The 15,009-nt window shown below is 39.9% G+C and overlaps 1 protein-coding gene across 1 annotated transcript in view; it reads right to left on the bottom strand.

Annotated features, from left to right (window-relative positions):
* Positions 1 to 15,009, bottom strand: part of LOC121950740 (cytosolic carboxypeptidase 4) — a 149,038-nt gene that overhangs the window by 129,709 nt on the left and 4,320 nt on the right. The window contains exon 2 of the mRNA XM_042496838.1: positions 2,054 to 2,117. Within this exon, the coding sequence (XP_042352772.1) occupies positions 2,054 to 2,117 (64 nt within the window). The remainder of the gene's footprint in view (positions 1 to 2,053; positions 2,118 to 15,009) is intronic.

The following is a 15,009-nucleotide window of genomic DNA, read 5'->3' on the forward strand; positions in this document are numbered from 1 at the left end:
GGCTGGATTACTGTAACTCCCTATTATTTGGTTGCCCCAACAAATCTCTTAGGTCTCTCCAACTGGTGCAGAACGCTGCTGCTCGTGTTTTAACGGGAAGCAAGGAAAGGGACCATATTTCTCCTGTTTTAGCTTCTTTGCACTGGCTCCCTGTAAAATCCAGGACTGAATTTCAAATCCTCCTCCTTACTTACAAAGCTCTAAATGGTCAGGCTCCATCCTATCTGTCGCAGCTCATAGTTCCTTACCAACCCTCAAGATCACTGTGCTCTGAAAATGCAGGATTACTTGTGGTCCCCAGAGTTTCCAAAAGTAGGATAGGAACCAGAGCCTTCAGCTACCACGCTCCTCTCTTGTGGAACCATCTTCTAGTTTTGGTCAGGGAGGCAGACACCATTTCAACTTTTAAGAGTAGACTTAAGACCTTCCTCTTTGATAAAGCTTATAATTAGGGCTGGCTCAGGTTGCCTGGACCAGCCCATAGTTAGGCTGACATAGGTTTAACCTGCCGGGGGACTTCCTCTGATACGCTGAGCTCCTTTTCCTTCTCTCAATGCCGCCATCGGAAAATCATGCATGTCTGTTCACTGTATTGCAGGTTGCAAGCTTAGCTTAGCCTCAGTAGTTTAGCTTAGCCTTACATCTGTGATAGCTATGTGGTACTCTCACTACCTGGGGCTCGCGATTACAGATCCTGGGTCTGTTGAATTGCACTACGCTAATCCTGTTGCCCTCGGGAGCATTCCTGCTCCCTTGTTTCCTAGTTTTCCTGGATCCTGGCCGTAACCTTGACTGTGCCTGACTGTGGTGATAGCTATGCTCATGCTGTGAACCCTGCCTGTGGTTGTGCTCGTGCTCTGGCTGCCCATAACTGGTGTTCTGTTTCAGGAGTTTGTCCTTGGGTGATTGTGGCCTGGTCCTGGTTGCGCCGATGTCGCAAATGTGATCTTGCCTTTGGACACCTCCCTATCAGCATATGCATGAGACTGTTATCATCACCTTCAACATCATCATAGAGCGCAATTAATAATTTCACAACTGCCATTATTATAATATGACATGCATCTGTTTCTATTATTGCCGTGCCTCTCTCCCCTCTCTCCCCCTCTCTCTTTCTCTTTCCTTTTTTTGCCATGATTGTATTTCATTTGTTATTTACAACATCTATTGCTCGTCTGTCCGTCCTGGAAGAGGGATCCCTCATCATCCTCTACCGCTCTTCCTGAGGTTGCTTCCATTTTTTCCCCATTACTGGTGTTCTTTTTCAGGAGTTTTTCCTTGGGTGATGTGAGGGTCTAAGGGCAGCGGGATGTTGTACACTGTAAAGCCCTCTGAGGCAAACTATGTTTTGTGATAATGGGCTCTATAAATAAAATTGACTTGAAAATTGACTTGATTTCATTCTTTTCGGGCCCAAACTATTTTCAACACTTAGCATCTTAATTATTCTGTTGCTTTTTTAAATTTCTGTTTAAACAGACATTATTTAAGAACAAATAATCAGTACAGCAACTGAGTAAAAACTCTTCAAGGTGTGCATTCACAAAACAGGAGTGCATGGAAACAAGCACATTCACATTGATATCTGTCCAGATACTTCTACTGAACTGTTAACTTTAATTATGGACTTTCAATCAATCCTACTGTTACCAGTATGTGAAAGAGACAATCAAAAGAGAATGTACGTTTTGTGGTAGTTCTGGGTAAATATTGTATATGGATGAATAAAAAGTTGCAAATAAAGACATAAAATTTTATTTTGCTCATTACCACTTTGACCTCTCAATAAAAAGTATTTTCTACATTTGTTTAAGGATGGGAGCTTTCTGATACAAGTGATACATTTGTGAAGTTTGAAAGTCATTGCAACCCTGTTGGTAAAGCAGATTAGATTTCTCACTTTCCTGCATCAAACCACTCTCCTCGTCTCTTCTTTGTCTCACTACCAGTTTTTAAACTGCCCCTTTGTTTTTTTTAGGGATAAAACAGTTAGCCCTCTATGATATTGCCATATCAAATGCAGTTAAGTGGTGAAGAGCTAATCTGAGCTCACCAGCAGACAGAAGTTCATCCAGGACACTTAGGGTAGTTAAGGTGCTCTCCACATCCCCTGCACTCTGTGGAGAGAAAAACAACAGCAACAAAAAAAAAAAACCAAAACACAGAGAATAAACAATTAGTACAAAAGGTGTTATCTTATGTATAAATAATGCCTCACCTAAATCAGAATGCTGTATTCTCTGTGGCCATATAATCCACACTAATGTATTAAAAAGTACTCTTTAGTGGGTACTGTTGGGATCATGGGACTTCGTCTCCCTTTTTTGAGGTTGGCAACCATATGTCCTGCATTACCGCCACCGTCACAGTGCAAACTTTTTTAAGAGTTCACCCAAAGTGCTCCCATTCATTTCACTGGCCATTCTACAACTCAAATCCCATTGCTGAGTTTAGTGATGAAGAAGATGGAACTAGTAGTCAGGCAGCAGCTGCAGGTGTTAATTTTGAGGCAGGTAAGAAGAGACCATTTACACAGTCAGCTCGTCCACTTAACATAAACTTTAACGTAATTTAGCTAGCATAAAAACCTAACACCACACGTCCTTTCAGACATAAGCAGTAACATTTAACTGCATTGGAGAGGAAGAGAGACATGAAGGAGAGATTCCGCTCCACCATGATGAAAGTGGAGTGGGAACAATTCGTAGCCCTTTTGTGGTATCTTTAAGTGGTTTTGTGTATTTGGGTGTGAAGATCACTCCTACCATCGATAAAAATGTCCTAATGAACTACCATCCCTTAACAGATAAAGTTACAGAACTTATAAACAGCTGGACAAGATTACCCATATCTATGATTGGGCGCATCAACATTTTGAAAATGTCAGTCTTACCCAAGTATTTGTATCTTTTCCAGTCTATTCCACTTGCTCCCCCACTTTTATTTTTTAGCTCACAAAGCTTTTCTCCTCCTTCATTTGGAACAATAGGCGCCCCAGGCTCAGGCTCTCATTGTTATATCTACCATATGACAGAGGTGGACTACAGCTTCCAAGCATCTTTTGTGGTAATACTGGGCAGCTCAAATCAGAGCAGCAATGTTTTATTTTGTGAAGGACCCAGCTTGGGTTTCTATAGAATCACATTCAATTAACATTCCTTTAAATTTGTATATATATTCAGCCAACAAGAACAAACTAATCAAACAGACCAAAAACCCCATCCTCAAAAATACAGTAATGATTTGGTACTGTGCTTTGGTATACCAGGGAGAGACTTCCAAGTTATCACAATTTTCTCCTATCTTTGGTAATGATGATTTTCAGCCTGGAAGGGCAGATACCAGGTTTAAAACTTGGGCATCTCATGGTGCAGCTAAAATATCTGACCTCTTTAAAGACAATCGTACTTTTATGTCTTTCGAAGAAGACAACTTAAAGCCACATACAGATTACCATCAAAACATTTCTTTAAATATCTTCAATTGAGAAGCTTCATACTGGCTAGACAGTGTAATAATTTGAAACTTTCCCCACTGTCTACCCTTGAAGACTTTACAACAAGATTTTCAGACTCCAAGGGGCAGGTGTCTTTTTTATATGATTTGTTTGTAAGTAATTCCAAAGAGTCATCACAAAACATATTACAAGCATGGAGATCAGATCTGCAAGAAAATTTAACAGAGGAAGAATGGTCCAGAGCTTGTTTTATAGCTCACACTCAAACTGTTAATACAAATTCAAAGTTATTGTAATACAAATGCATAAGCAGACAGTATTTAACCCCAAGCAAGCTGCACCTTTTCAACCCTAATACCCCAGATACTGGCATTAAATGTAAACATCAGAAAGGGTCCCTATTCCATTGCATGTGGGAATGTCCTTTGGTACTCTCTTTCTGAAAAAAAATGTTGAACCTGACCAGCTAAATCACTGATACCTCCCAAACCAAAGTCATGTTTACTGAATATTTACCCGGAGGATTTTGTGACCTCCAAAAATGAAAAATCTTTACTTAATATTTGTTTTATGGAAGCTAAAAGATATATAGCCTGTTCATGGAAAAAAGAAAAACCATGTGTCACTTCACAGTGGTTGACAGGGATGTGTTTTTACTTTGCTTTAGAAAAAATAAGCTACACCTTGAAAAATAAGCTTGACAAGTTTTGGAAAATCTGGAAGATCTTCTGTAATTTCCTTGAGAAAGTGATATTGAAGTAGACAGCTGGAATGATGAGCTGAACTGAAGTTTTATTTATCTTTTCATTTTATCTTGATTTATTATTTAAAATTTTATGTAAATGTATGTGGGTGTGTATGTGTGTGTATATGCATTTGTATATGTCTGTGTGTATGTGTATATATATATATATATATTAGTGGTGGGCCGTTAACGGCGTTAACGTGCTGCGTTAACGCGCGGATTTCTTATCGCGCGATAAACTATTCACTAAGTTGGGTCTATACAGTGAGCAAGGCACCAATTTCACTTTGTTGTTTAAGTGCGGCTGTACACCTGGTCGAATTACGCGGAGGGGGCGTGAACAAGGCGGAAGCTGGTCTGCCTGAGTGACTGGAGTGATTGGCTCAAGCCGTGTCACAAAGCTGCTGACTGTTAATGGTCTTCTTCATGACCTCGAATGTAGGCCCACAGTTCAGTTAGGGTCATGTTATCAGAGGCTGCGCCCTCTGCTGTTCATTCCAGTTAGCAGGAAAAAGCTTTTTCCACATGGAGACAGAACCTGTGTTCCTAAATGTCTGTGTTTAACAAAATAAAAAAAAGTTAAACACCAAAGTAAATCTTATGGAACATTATTTTTCTTTACAAATATTATAGTAGAACAGCTTTCTCAAGCAGTTTGTGATGCATTTTCATCGTTTAGATAGATAGATATTATTTTGAATGTCTTTGGCAAAATTCAAATCTATAATTTTAATCTAGATTAATCTAGATTAACTACAGGATTGCAGTGAGATTAATCCAGCACTATATATATATATATATATATATATATATATATTATATATATATATATATATATATATGTTTTTTTTTTAACAGCCACGTTTGTTGTGGTACATGCACTGTGATATTTTTTTTTTTTTAAATTTACTATCATTATTATTATTATTTATTTATTTATTTCCACTTCAATTTATTTAATTTCATTCCATTTATTTTCATTATTAATATTAATATTATTGTTGTTTCTTTTTGTACCTTCTTGTTCTTTGTTGTTCACGGTGTGTAAAACTAACAAAATGTGCAATAAATATATGAAAGTGGAGTGGGAGAGGCTCAGGCAGGAGACGTGAGTAGCGAGCACTCATAAAGCGGAAAGGGAGGGGCTGGCTACCCCAAAGGACACAGGGAGGCTGCAGGCGCAGCAGCAGGCACTGCTCAGATAGAAGGACAAGAAAAACCTTGGCCCTCAGATGACAGCGCAGCCAAACAGCAGAGGGAGATTGTTTTTTTAGTGATCCAACTGATAGGGACTGGCTAACATATAGCAGCTATAAAAAGGCAGTAGTGTTATCATACTACTTTTCGTGGGGGGGCATTTGAGAGGTTGTTGTCCCGGGCCCAAGCAACTCTGTCAGCTGGCCTGATTGTTATTATTATTAATGACGTCCCAATGTTTTGTTTTTTTGGTTTTTTTTACCCCCAATCCCGATCAAATAAAGTAAAAAATGACAAACCTTCCCTTTAATTTGTTTGGCCTCATTGCCCCCTCAAGGGAATCTCTCTGTGTCTTTGAGATAGAATTTGCAGTGTTTGTTGCTTTGGTGCAGTCTGTGTCCAAGTTACCGGAATGATTTGTATTTTGTTGAGTGTTATTTTCTTTTCTTTTTTTTTTTTGTCTTTTTTTTGTCCTCACATCTTTTGGGTGGATTGCATGTTTATTGCACTTGTAGTGGTCTGGTGAGTATGGTTGTACTAAACTGAATGGTTCTCCTCCCCTTTCCTCTCTAAGTATGGTTGACAAAGACCATGCAGTATTTGAAGGTAAAAGAGAGACCCTCGCTCTGAGCTTAAATTAAATAGTTTCTTCAAGTAAATAACGTAAATAAACAGTCTTAAATAAATAGTCTCATACTGTATTTTTTTTATGGTGTGTGGTGTTTTGCAGCAAGCTGGGATCATAATTTGTTGTCTCCCACTTTGACTTTAATTACCATGAGCTGGAATGTGCTGAAACATGAAACTTGGCCCAGTACCTGGAAATGATGTGGATATGCCTTCCCAAGAAGTATAACTAAAGTTGTGGCCACATGGCAGCATTGTAATCAACGTTTAAGGGTATGATTTTCAAAAAGTCTTGCTCCTCACACTGTAAGTCCAATTGACTTGAATTCAACACACATGCAACACACATGCAGCTCAGAGTGCTCTACAAAAAACCCTCATAAAATTCTATCATGATAGAATATATTTTTTGTTTGTTTTTTTGATCATTTGCATTATGTAGAAAACAGTACAATAGACTTTTCTTAATTTTGACTCTATCAACAGCAAACTTTCCTCCACAGCCTTGTGGGACTGAACTACTCTACTACTTAGGCACAGTGACTATTCCAGGCAGTTATGTTTGAAGTTATTTTTGTAAAAATCCTGTTTATTCAGTTATTTAGCTTAACCTGATATAGGTCATTTTGTGAGCTCCCGACTCTCACCAACATAGATTATAAGTGCAAAGTCAACGCAAACAATAATGTCCACAGTCATTAGAAATACACCAGGTTGAAATGTACCAGAATTTCTTGTTACAATCAGGGGATTATATTGTTGATGGTTTTAAAACTAAGCACCTGATTATGGAATGATGGTGGTGGACATGGTTGTAGGAAACAAACGTTGATGGTCAGGAGAAGACAACAGCAGTCCATTGTGTTTAGGTCTGGTGTTTGGTTTACCCATAATGTCCTGTTAGCTGCATTTTGAGACATTTGCTGAAATGATGGATGTTGTCATTTTGATTGATCCAGTCTAAAATCTGCATCTGCCAATTGCTGATGTGACTACACCCTAACGTTGCAGTTGCATCTAAACCTCAGAGCTTCATTCAGAGCCACTTAATGCTGATGGGAGACCAGAGAATATCTGCAGTATAATTCTTATTTTTATGTCACCCTGCATACCAAGTCTCTAGTATCAACCACAAACCAAATTATGAGAACCTGATATACAACGTACGCAAAGTGGATCAGGTTTGATGCACATTTAATACATTTGATACAGCAATAATCCAAAGCAGGCCTGCAAACCAAACACATCCATGCAAATTAGTTTCACTCAGTGTCATTTTCATATTAACACAAACATGTGAATATATAGAGTAACTATATTTACACACATGCATAAATACACTACATGTTTAAGTATATCCTGGAGTGGTATGTGTATTAATGTGTAATTTTATTGGTATCTTACAGATGACTTTATTTCCTTCCTTTTATTTGTTTATTCATTTTTTATATATCTCTATGTCTTTTTGTTTCTTTCCATATGTAATAGAATACATGTGGGTTTAGTTGCACATTACGGCAGCCCTGGCTTACAGTCAAGACAATCTTGAAGCTGGTGTTAATGTCGTTTCCCTCTGCCATGACCTTGGCAAAGATTAATGCTGAGTTCAACTTCATCCACAGGAAGAAGGATTTAATATCAGCCTCTGCTTTGCTAGTTTGTGTTTTTTATTCATGGAAACAGTTCTAACAGTCAAACATAGACTACTAACAACATGTACCACCAGCCACTGACTCCTCATACCATTCAATCAAACAGGTTATAGCTTAAAATTAAGAATATACTTAGTAAAAGGATGCTGATGGGTTCGGAAAGTGACGGAACAACAGAGCGATATAGAGGAGAGCAATATTGGGGACAGAGATAGAGTGTGCTTGAAATAAATGTTTTAATATTAAACAGCTATTGAGGTTAGGCCCAAACTTGCTGCCACGATTCAGACTCAGGTTGGCATAATGTTTTTGGTTTGTCTGTCCATTTGCCTCATCCATGGGAACATGATATGATAACACCCAGATGGAAATCCTTAATAAAAACATATTCTTAGACTTAAAGATGAACTGATTGCATTTTAGTGGTCAAAGGTCACTGTGACTTTGCCTCTATCTCATTATCTTGAACACAGTATCTCAAGAAGGCCTTTAGGGAAAATCCTCAGTTTTGGTAGGAATATCCACTTAGATGCAAGAATGAACTGATTATAATTTGGTGGTCAAAGGTCAATGCCACTGTGACCTTACAAACATGGTTTTGGCCATAACTCAAGAATTTCTATGCTTATGTGCTCACCTCTCCAGGCCCCTCTCTTTCAGCTCTGCAAAACACTAAGCCGGATGTGCAAATCAACCTACTGCTTTGTTATCTTTCCTGCTGATTCTGCTCCTGGCCGGCAGTGGTTTTCAAATGTAAATATCAAAAACATCTCAGCATCAGAGGAGGCAGCGAGGCGAGTGTGGAAAAATCAAAACCTAGCTAAGATCCCAGCCATAAAAAATGTTATCTTCCAGCCATTCTGCAAACCAGCATACAGGCATTGGATAATGAACTGGACAATTCCCACACCCGCATAGGTTTCCAGCAGGATGTCAGGAACTGTAATATGCTTTATGTCACTGAAACTTGACTAAATCCTGAAATACCAGGCAGCACTGTTCAACCAGGTGACTCTTTTTCCATATAGTGATGTCACAGAACAGAGTATTCAAGGAAAGAAGGGGAGGAGGTGTTTGCCCAGCCTGTCCTTTCGTCAAATAGCGGCACTCTGTCATTGCTTGACGTTAAAGACCACCTTCCCCGTCAGAGGAGAACATGCTCAGACAGATGATGATGTTATGATGAGCTGGCGGACAGCTGTAGGACAAGGGGTGCATCCTCATGCAACATGTAAGGGCGGTATCACTTGAGAACGTGGCTGGATGGGACCGGTCGCGTGTGCATGAAACACTGAAGGACAGCATCAGTTATTAATACTGCTGGTAATAATGTAATATGAGGAGGACAAGTGCGCTCACGGTGGGGTGGTGGGTCCCACAAACAACTGACTTCCGTGCGGGAGTCCGCAATTCGCTTCCTGTGTGGATGTGTCTTTTTTTCTACACCTTGCCATGTGCTTCTCTTGCCTAAACATTACCATCTGTGACTTTATTTCCAAATCCTAACCATCGTGACAGTCCATGCTGTTGTGTAAACATAAGGACCATGCTGCTTCATCCCACCATGTACATTTGTTGACATCACCATAGCGGCATCCCGGGGTGTTAACAGCCAACACTGAAGGATACTTTAAATGTCATGGGTAGATGCAGAGGATCACTGACAGAGCAGCACCATGTGATGAGTTGGGATGAGAACGTGCTGATTTGCTTTATGGTCAATGACAACTGGTGTGACAGTAGGAATTTTAAACTGTAAACCTGTTCCTTCTTACCTGACCTAGAGCTCCTGTCAAATGCAGACTGAACCTTCTAACAAAGGAATTCACATCAGTCATTTTCACAGACAGTGACACAATCTACATTCCACCAATAGCAAACACAGAGGCTGCCCTGTGGGATCTCTGCAAAGACCTGAACCACTCACAGACCAGTAAAACTGATGCTGTGCACATTATTGCTGTTGGCCACTTTAAGCAGGTTGTTTTTGACTTCCACATTGGACGCACCACAAGGGGAATCAGGACACTAGATCACTGTTAAACAGCATTCAGAGGTGGCTACCGAGCAGAATCCTTCCCCCGCTTGATGAGTATGTAAACAAACTTTGGCACAGAGTGACACAAGAGGTCAGGAAGTGGTGAGTCTAATCAGAAAATGCCCTGATGTCTGCACTAAATGATGCAGTTTGGAGCGAGCTCCAGGACACCACCATCAACATCACTGGCGACATCACTGAACTCACTGAGTCTGTGCTGGATTTAAACTGTAAAACTACAGAAGCAACTGTACCAAAACTACAGTTTTATCATTTATCAAAAAGCATAGATTACCAGAACCATCCAGGATGCCATAAACAAATACACTGCAGCTTACAAATTAGGACTGCAATCTGGAAACATGGACAATCACATGGTAGCGGCCTAAACTGTAAAAAGAGCAGTAAAACAGGCTTAAAGTGTCTACAGGAAGAAAGTGGAACTACAATTCCAGTAGGGCAATCCAAGCAGCATGTGGGAGGTCTAAGGAATATAACAGATTACAGGCCCACACCCTCCTCCTTGTCAAGTCCTGATGCATCTTTAGCAGGTGAGTTAAACAATTTCTATGCTCTCTTTGAGGCCATCAGTGGTCAACAAGCAGAAGCAGCTGAAGTAGAGGTAAATGGATGGATAGATGGGTGTGCCTCTTACACCTGTTTTCATCTCTGAGCCTGATGTCAGGAGGCTTTGAAACATGTGAACACCAAGAAAACAGCAGGTTCAGAGAGTATTGTGAGTGAGTGTGTCCTCAAGTATGTGCTGACCAACCAGCAGAAGTGTTCCCAACAATACCCAGCAGTTCACAAGCTCAGTCTGTCAGACCCACCTGCTTCAAGAAGTCCACCATCATTTCTGTGCCCAAGAAAATAAAACCAGCCTGCCTGAATGACTGCTGCCCAATGGCACTTCTGTAGTGATGAAGTGCTTCAAATGACTAGTGAAGGATTACATCTGCTCCTCACTATCAGCGCAGTGGACCCTCTACAGTTTGTCTACTGTCTCAGACTGATCTACAGAAGACATACATCCATCCAAGCATACATCCTCCACACCATCCTATCTCACCTGAGAAAAACAGGGACCAGTGGCCAGTGTTGCATGTCCTCCCCCCTCTCTGTCATCCCCATTTCCTGTCATCTTCCTAGCTGTCCTATTAAATAAAGTCCATAAAAAGCCCAAAAAATAAATCTATAAAATAATGAAATTACAATTACTGAAACTTAAATGGGCTCGTTACTCATAACTTTGGTTTTGTTAATAGATAAACACATCCTATTCCTACACTTTTTTCCCCTTTTATGATCTAACATCACCCACAGGGACGCACTGGTCAGGTGAGCAGCACCCAGTCCCCCCGTCATATGTTTGTTTGGGTTTACAGAGAGAGGCACAGCGGTAGGGGAAGAGAAGATGGAAGGTGGACATTAATTCAATATTACTCAGAACGCTGTGGGACCCGCAGGCCGACCGGTGTATCACTGGTCACCCAAGCTTACGGTGGCACAATAAATAGCATGAATCGGTCATTCAGTAATAGAATGTCACTGTAATGGCAAACAGTTCAGACACTTTGAGCTTCCTTTCTTGGAAATATTGACATTACTTACCTGAACAAATTAGGCTTTTTGTAGTAAGTTGTAGTCTATGCACAGGATTTGAATTACTGTTTAGGCTACACAGGACAAACTCAGTGTGTCTGTGTTTTTGTTAATAACTTCCATCACTTTTGTTTCAATAGGCCGAGAGTAACAAGACATCACTTTCAAATGTCTGACAGCTATTATTTCATATTATTTTCCCTCTGCCAAAAGAGTAAAAACCGACTTGTGTTGTGTGATTTAAAGGCCTGTTGGTATACAGTAAATAGACCTACTGAAACATATCAATTTTGTTTTATTATTCCTCTTCTTACTTTTCATCATAGTGATTATTTGCACAATCATAGATAAAATTAGGCCACTGTCCTGTCCCACAGTATGTCACAACAACACAAAAATATAGTGTGCATTAATAAGATAACTAAAGCAGATATTTAAAAATTAATGGCAGGGTTACTTTCACCAGCAATTACCAGTGAAATAATCAATATTCATGAATCAATGCAACTAGTGACTATAATTAATAGCTAATTCTCATTAACTTGCACAAAATGTGCCTATGGTTTTTTTCTTGAGCTTTCAGTGGTCACACAAGATGTGCTTTAAAACCCCGAAAGAAAAGTCAAGTCAGAGAAGTGAACCTTCAGTTAAGAATTTCTTATCAAACTAAACATACTTTCTCACTTACCCGCAGTGGTGCATGCATGTAGCACATGCTCAGAGATTTTCTTCTCCTCTCCTTTTTTGAACAAAATGAACCCAGTGAGCTACAGACATTATTGAGACATCATGTCCGAGCTTTAGCCACTCTTATAAACCAGGATTCATCAGCTACACATAGCCTTGGTTTAGACCATATTTAAAAATAATGAATATATAAAAATCATGTATTATTTATATATCTAAAATCAAAATCACTGCATACCACAACATTAACAATATAAAAAAATTTGTTTGTTTTTTTCTTACACACAGTTTCTGTTTACTCTTTCATCTAGGCTAAGACTACATGTCTACTGAACTTTCACTTTTCAGTGATAGTGTTTGGAAGGCTACTTGCTGCTAAAAATGTCTGGCCCATCAACATTCCTGGTTTTAAAATCCATCCCAATTGAATGTGTAATTGAAGAGGCACACTGATGAAGCACTCCCACCCACATTATTTATTTGTGAGCTGGCTGCTTTGGTCCTGAAACTGAACTGTTTCTTTGTCATTGGAGATTTCCACTTATAACAAGGTATATCAGTGGGTTCTACTTTTGCTCTGAATACGATAATTTATTTGTGGCTTTCTCTTTAACACAGATATGTTTTTAATACTAACAGTGACACCTTCCTCCACAAAATCCTCAAATGGTTCAGATATCCAGATGATGTCTTTTGCCTTTTTAAAGGGACTAGAAAATCCAGGAACGATTATATGTATATATCTATTCAATCAAATTAATCTGTGGGTTCTTATTTGAATTTGATCATAAAGTGTGTCGTTTTTGGACATGTGGATGGAATTATGCACAGTCAGAGTCAGTTCTTTAGGCTCAGTTGTCAGTGTAATGAGGTAATCCTGCCATGAGAACTTGCTTCCTGTACAGAGAGTAGGCTACTCTTGTAGTGTTATTATTTCGCCTATCAATATGCAGTTTCTAAATCCCACTCTGATCTTTTACAAAAAAGTTTTATCAAAAAAGATAAAAGCTACTGTGTCTTCTGCATCACCACTTATACTCCTTGGGTCTGTATCCTTGAGACAGCAAGGCTTAATCAGGGCCCTTTTTGGCCCCTGATTGAGAACTGGCCCAGCATTTTAAGGATCCACCATCACTGTCTATAGAAAAGGCAGGGGCATGTCTAGGGAGTGGCCTATCTGATTGGCCACCCAAGGTGCCACCCCATTATGATTAGCTATCTGCCCAGTCAGTTTGAACTGTTTCACAGGTAAACAGTAAACATTTTGAGGTGCAATTTAGTCTTAAACCTGAGAGGCAGTAATGTGCTAGAGTAGTGTCTGGCTATCTGTTTTGGTTTGAAGTGGCACCTCAGAGCAGAGCTTACTAGCGGGGCTAGCGGTGAGCAGTCAGCTTGACAAGATGTCTGTGGGAAATCCAGGCCACACTGCTCTCTTAATCACTATGGCTCCTGAAAGATGTGAGAAGACTTTCTGATACGCACACTGTGCCAGTGGTTAAAACATCCTTTGCTTTAGTCAGCTAAAAAGTCTACTCCATCTTTTTTATTTTCATGATAATGTGGTGCAGGTGTGTGAACAGGGCCAGACGGTGGCATGTACCCTCTATGTGATTGTTGAGGGCCACAACTGTTCAAGGGCGGGGGGCACAATCAGTGTGTGACTTGCTTTTTATTTTTTTTACTACTCTTTTTATTTCAATATATATTATAATAACAGAAAAAAACATATTAAAAACAATTAAAAGTAAAGTCAGTTTGGGACTTGCTGATTGCTAAACTGTGCACAGCCAGGATGACACAACAGACAGCAGCAGCTGTATCGTTGGGTCATGCTGGGTCAATGACTGTTTACTTAGATGGTGTGGCAATAATCAGTCCTCATTTGCTGCTTATTTTGATGAACCAAACCGGGATGGCTCTTAAAAAAAATGTAGGAGTGATGTTTAGGGACAGAAGAAAGAAAATTAGAGATGAAGACAAGAACACAAGATAGAGGTACGTTATAATGTGATTGTTCGTTGAATCTGATTGGGTGAATTAATCTGTAGTCACGTTTCTTGCCAGCATGCAGCATTGCAGAGTTATTCTAAAAATAGTATAATAAGAGCACTTTGATATCGTAGGACAGTCATATGACAAAGGTGCCAACATGAAGATCATAAACAAAGGAGTGCAGGCAAGGCTTTGGAGAAGAACCATGTGCTCTGTATGTACCCTATGGGGCTCATACTCTGAATCTTGTTGTGGCTGATGCTGCCAAGAACTCCACGGTTGCTACCAGTTTCTTTGGCAATGTTCAGAAGATCTGCAATCTCTTCTCAGCTGTTCCCCAGAGATGGGACATTTTAAAACAGCTTGTCACCATTACCATAAATTCCTGGAGTGAGGCAAGTCAATAGCATTATCCCTTTTGCGCTACCAAGCGTCTGGCATTAGGGATGCACTGTTAAAAGTCTGGGAAAATGTAATGGATGCCTTCACAAAAACTGAAGCACAATCTTTGGCAGAGGAGGTGGGGTCATTTAGATTCCATATTTGCACAGTTGCATGGCATGACATCCTTTCCAAGATGAACAGCCAGCAAGCTACTGCGGTGTTCCACAATACAATTGGATGTGGCAGTCTACCTCCTGAAGTATACTAAGAGCCCTCTTTTAGGCTACAGAAACAATGGCTTTGCTGCTGCACAAGGTTCTGCAAAAGATGCATGTGAGGAAATGCATGTGGAGACTATACTGAAAGAGACTGCAAAACACAAAGCCTATGAAACACCAGATGAACCAATTAAGGATGCCCTGAAGAGGCCAGAGACCACATTTTTCAATGTGTTCGTCCACTCTGCTGTAGCATATTTGGACGTTAAGTGTTAAAAGTTAAAAGCAAGGTAAGGGCACTGCAAAACTTCTCAACCTTGGATGATGAAGCACTGGGCAAATAATGTGAGGAGCTTGAGACTACATTGAGGAGTAGAGAGGAAGGTGACATTTAGGGCAGAGAGCTGGCC

This window comes from Plectropomus leopardus, chromosome 11, assembly GCF_008729295.1.
Source record: "Plectropomus leopardus isolate mb chromosome 11, YSFRI_Pleo_2.0, whole genome shotgun sequence".
NCBI lineage: Eukaryota > Metazoa > Chordata > Actinopteri > Perciformes > Serranidae > Plectropomus > Plectropomus leopardus.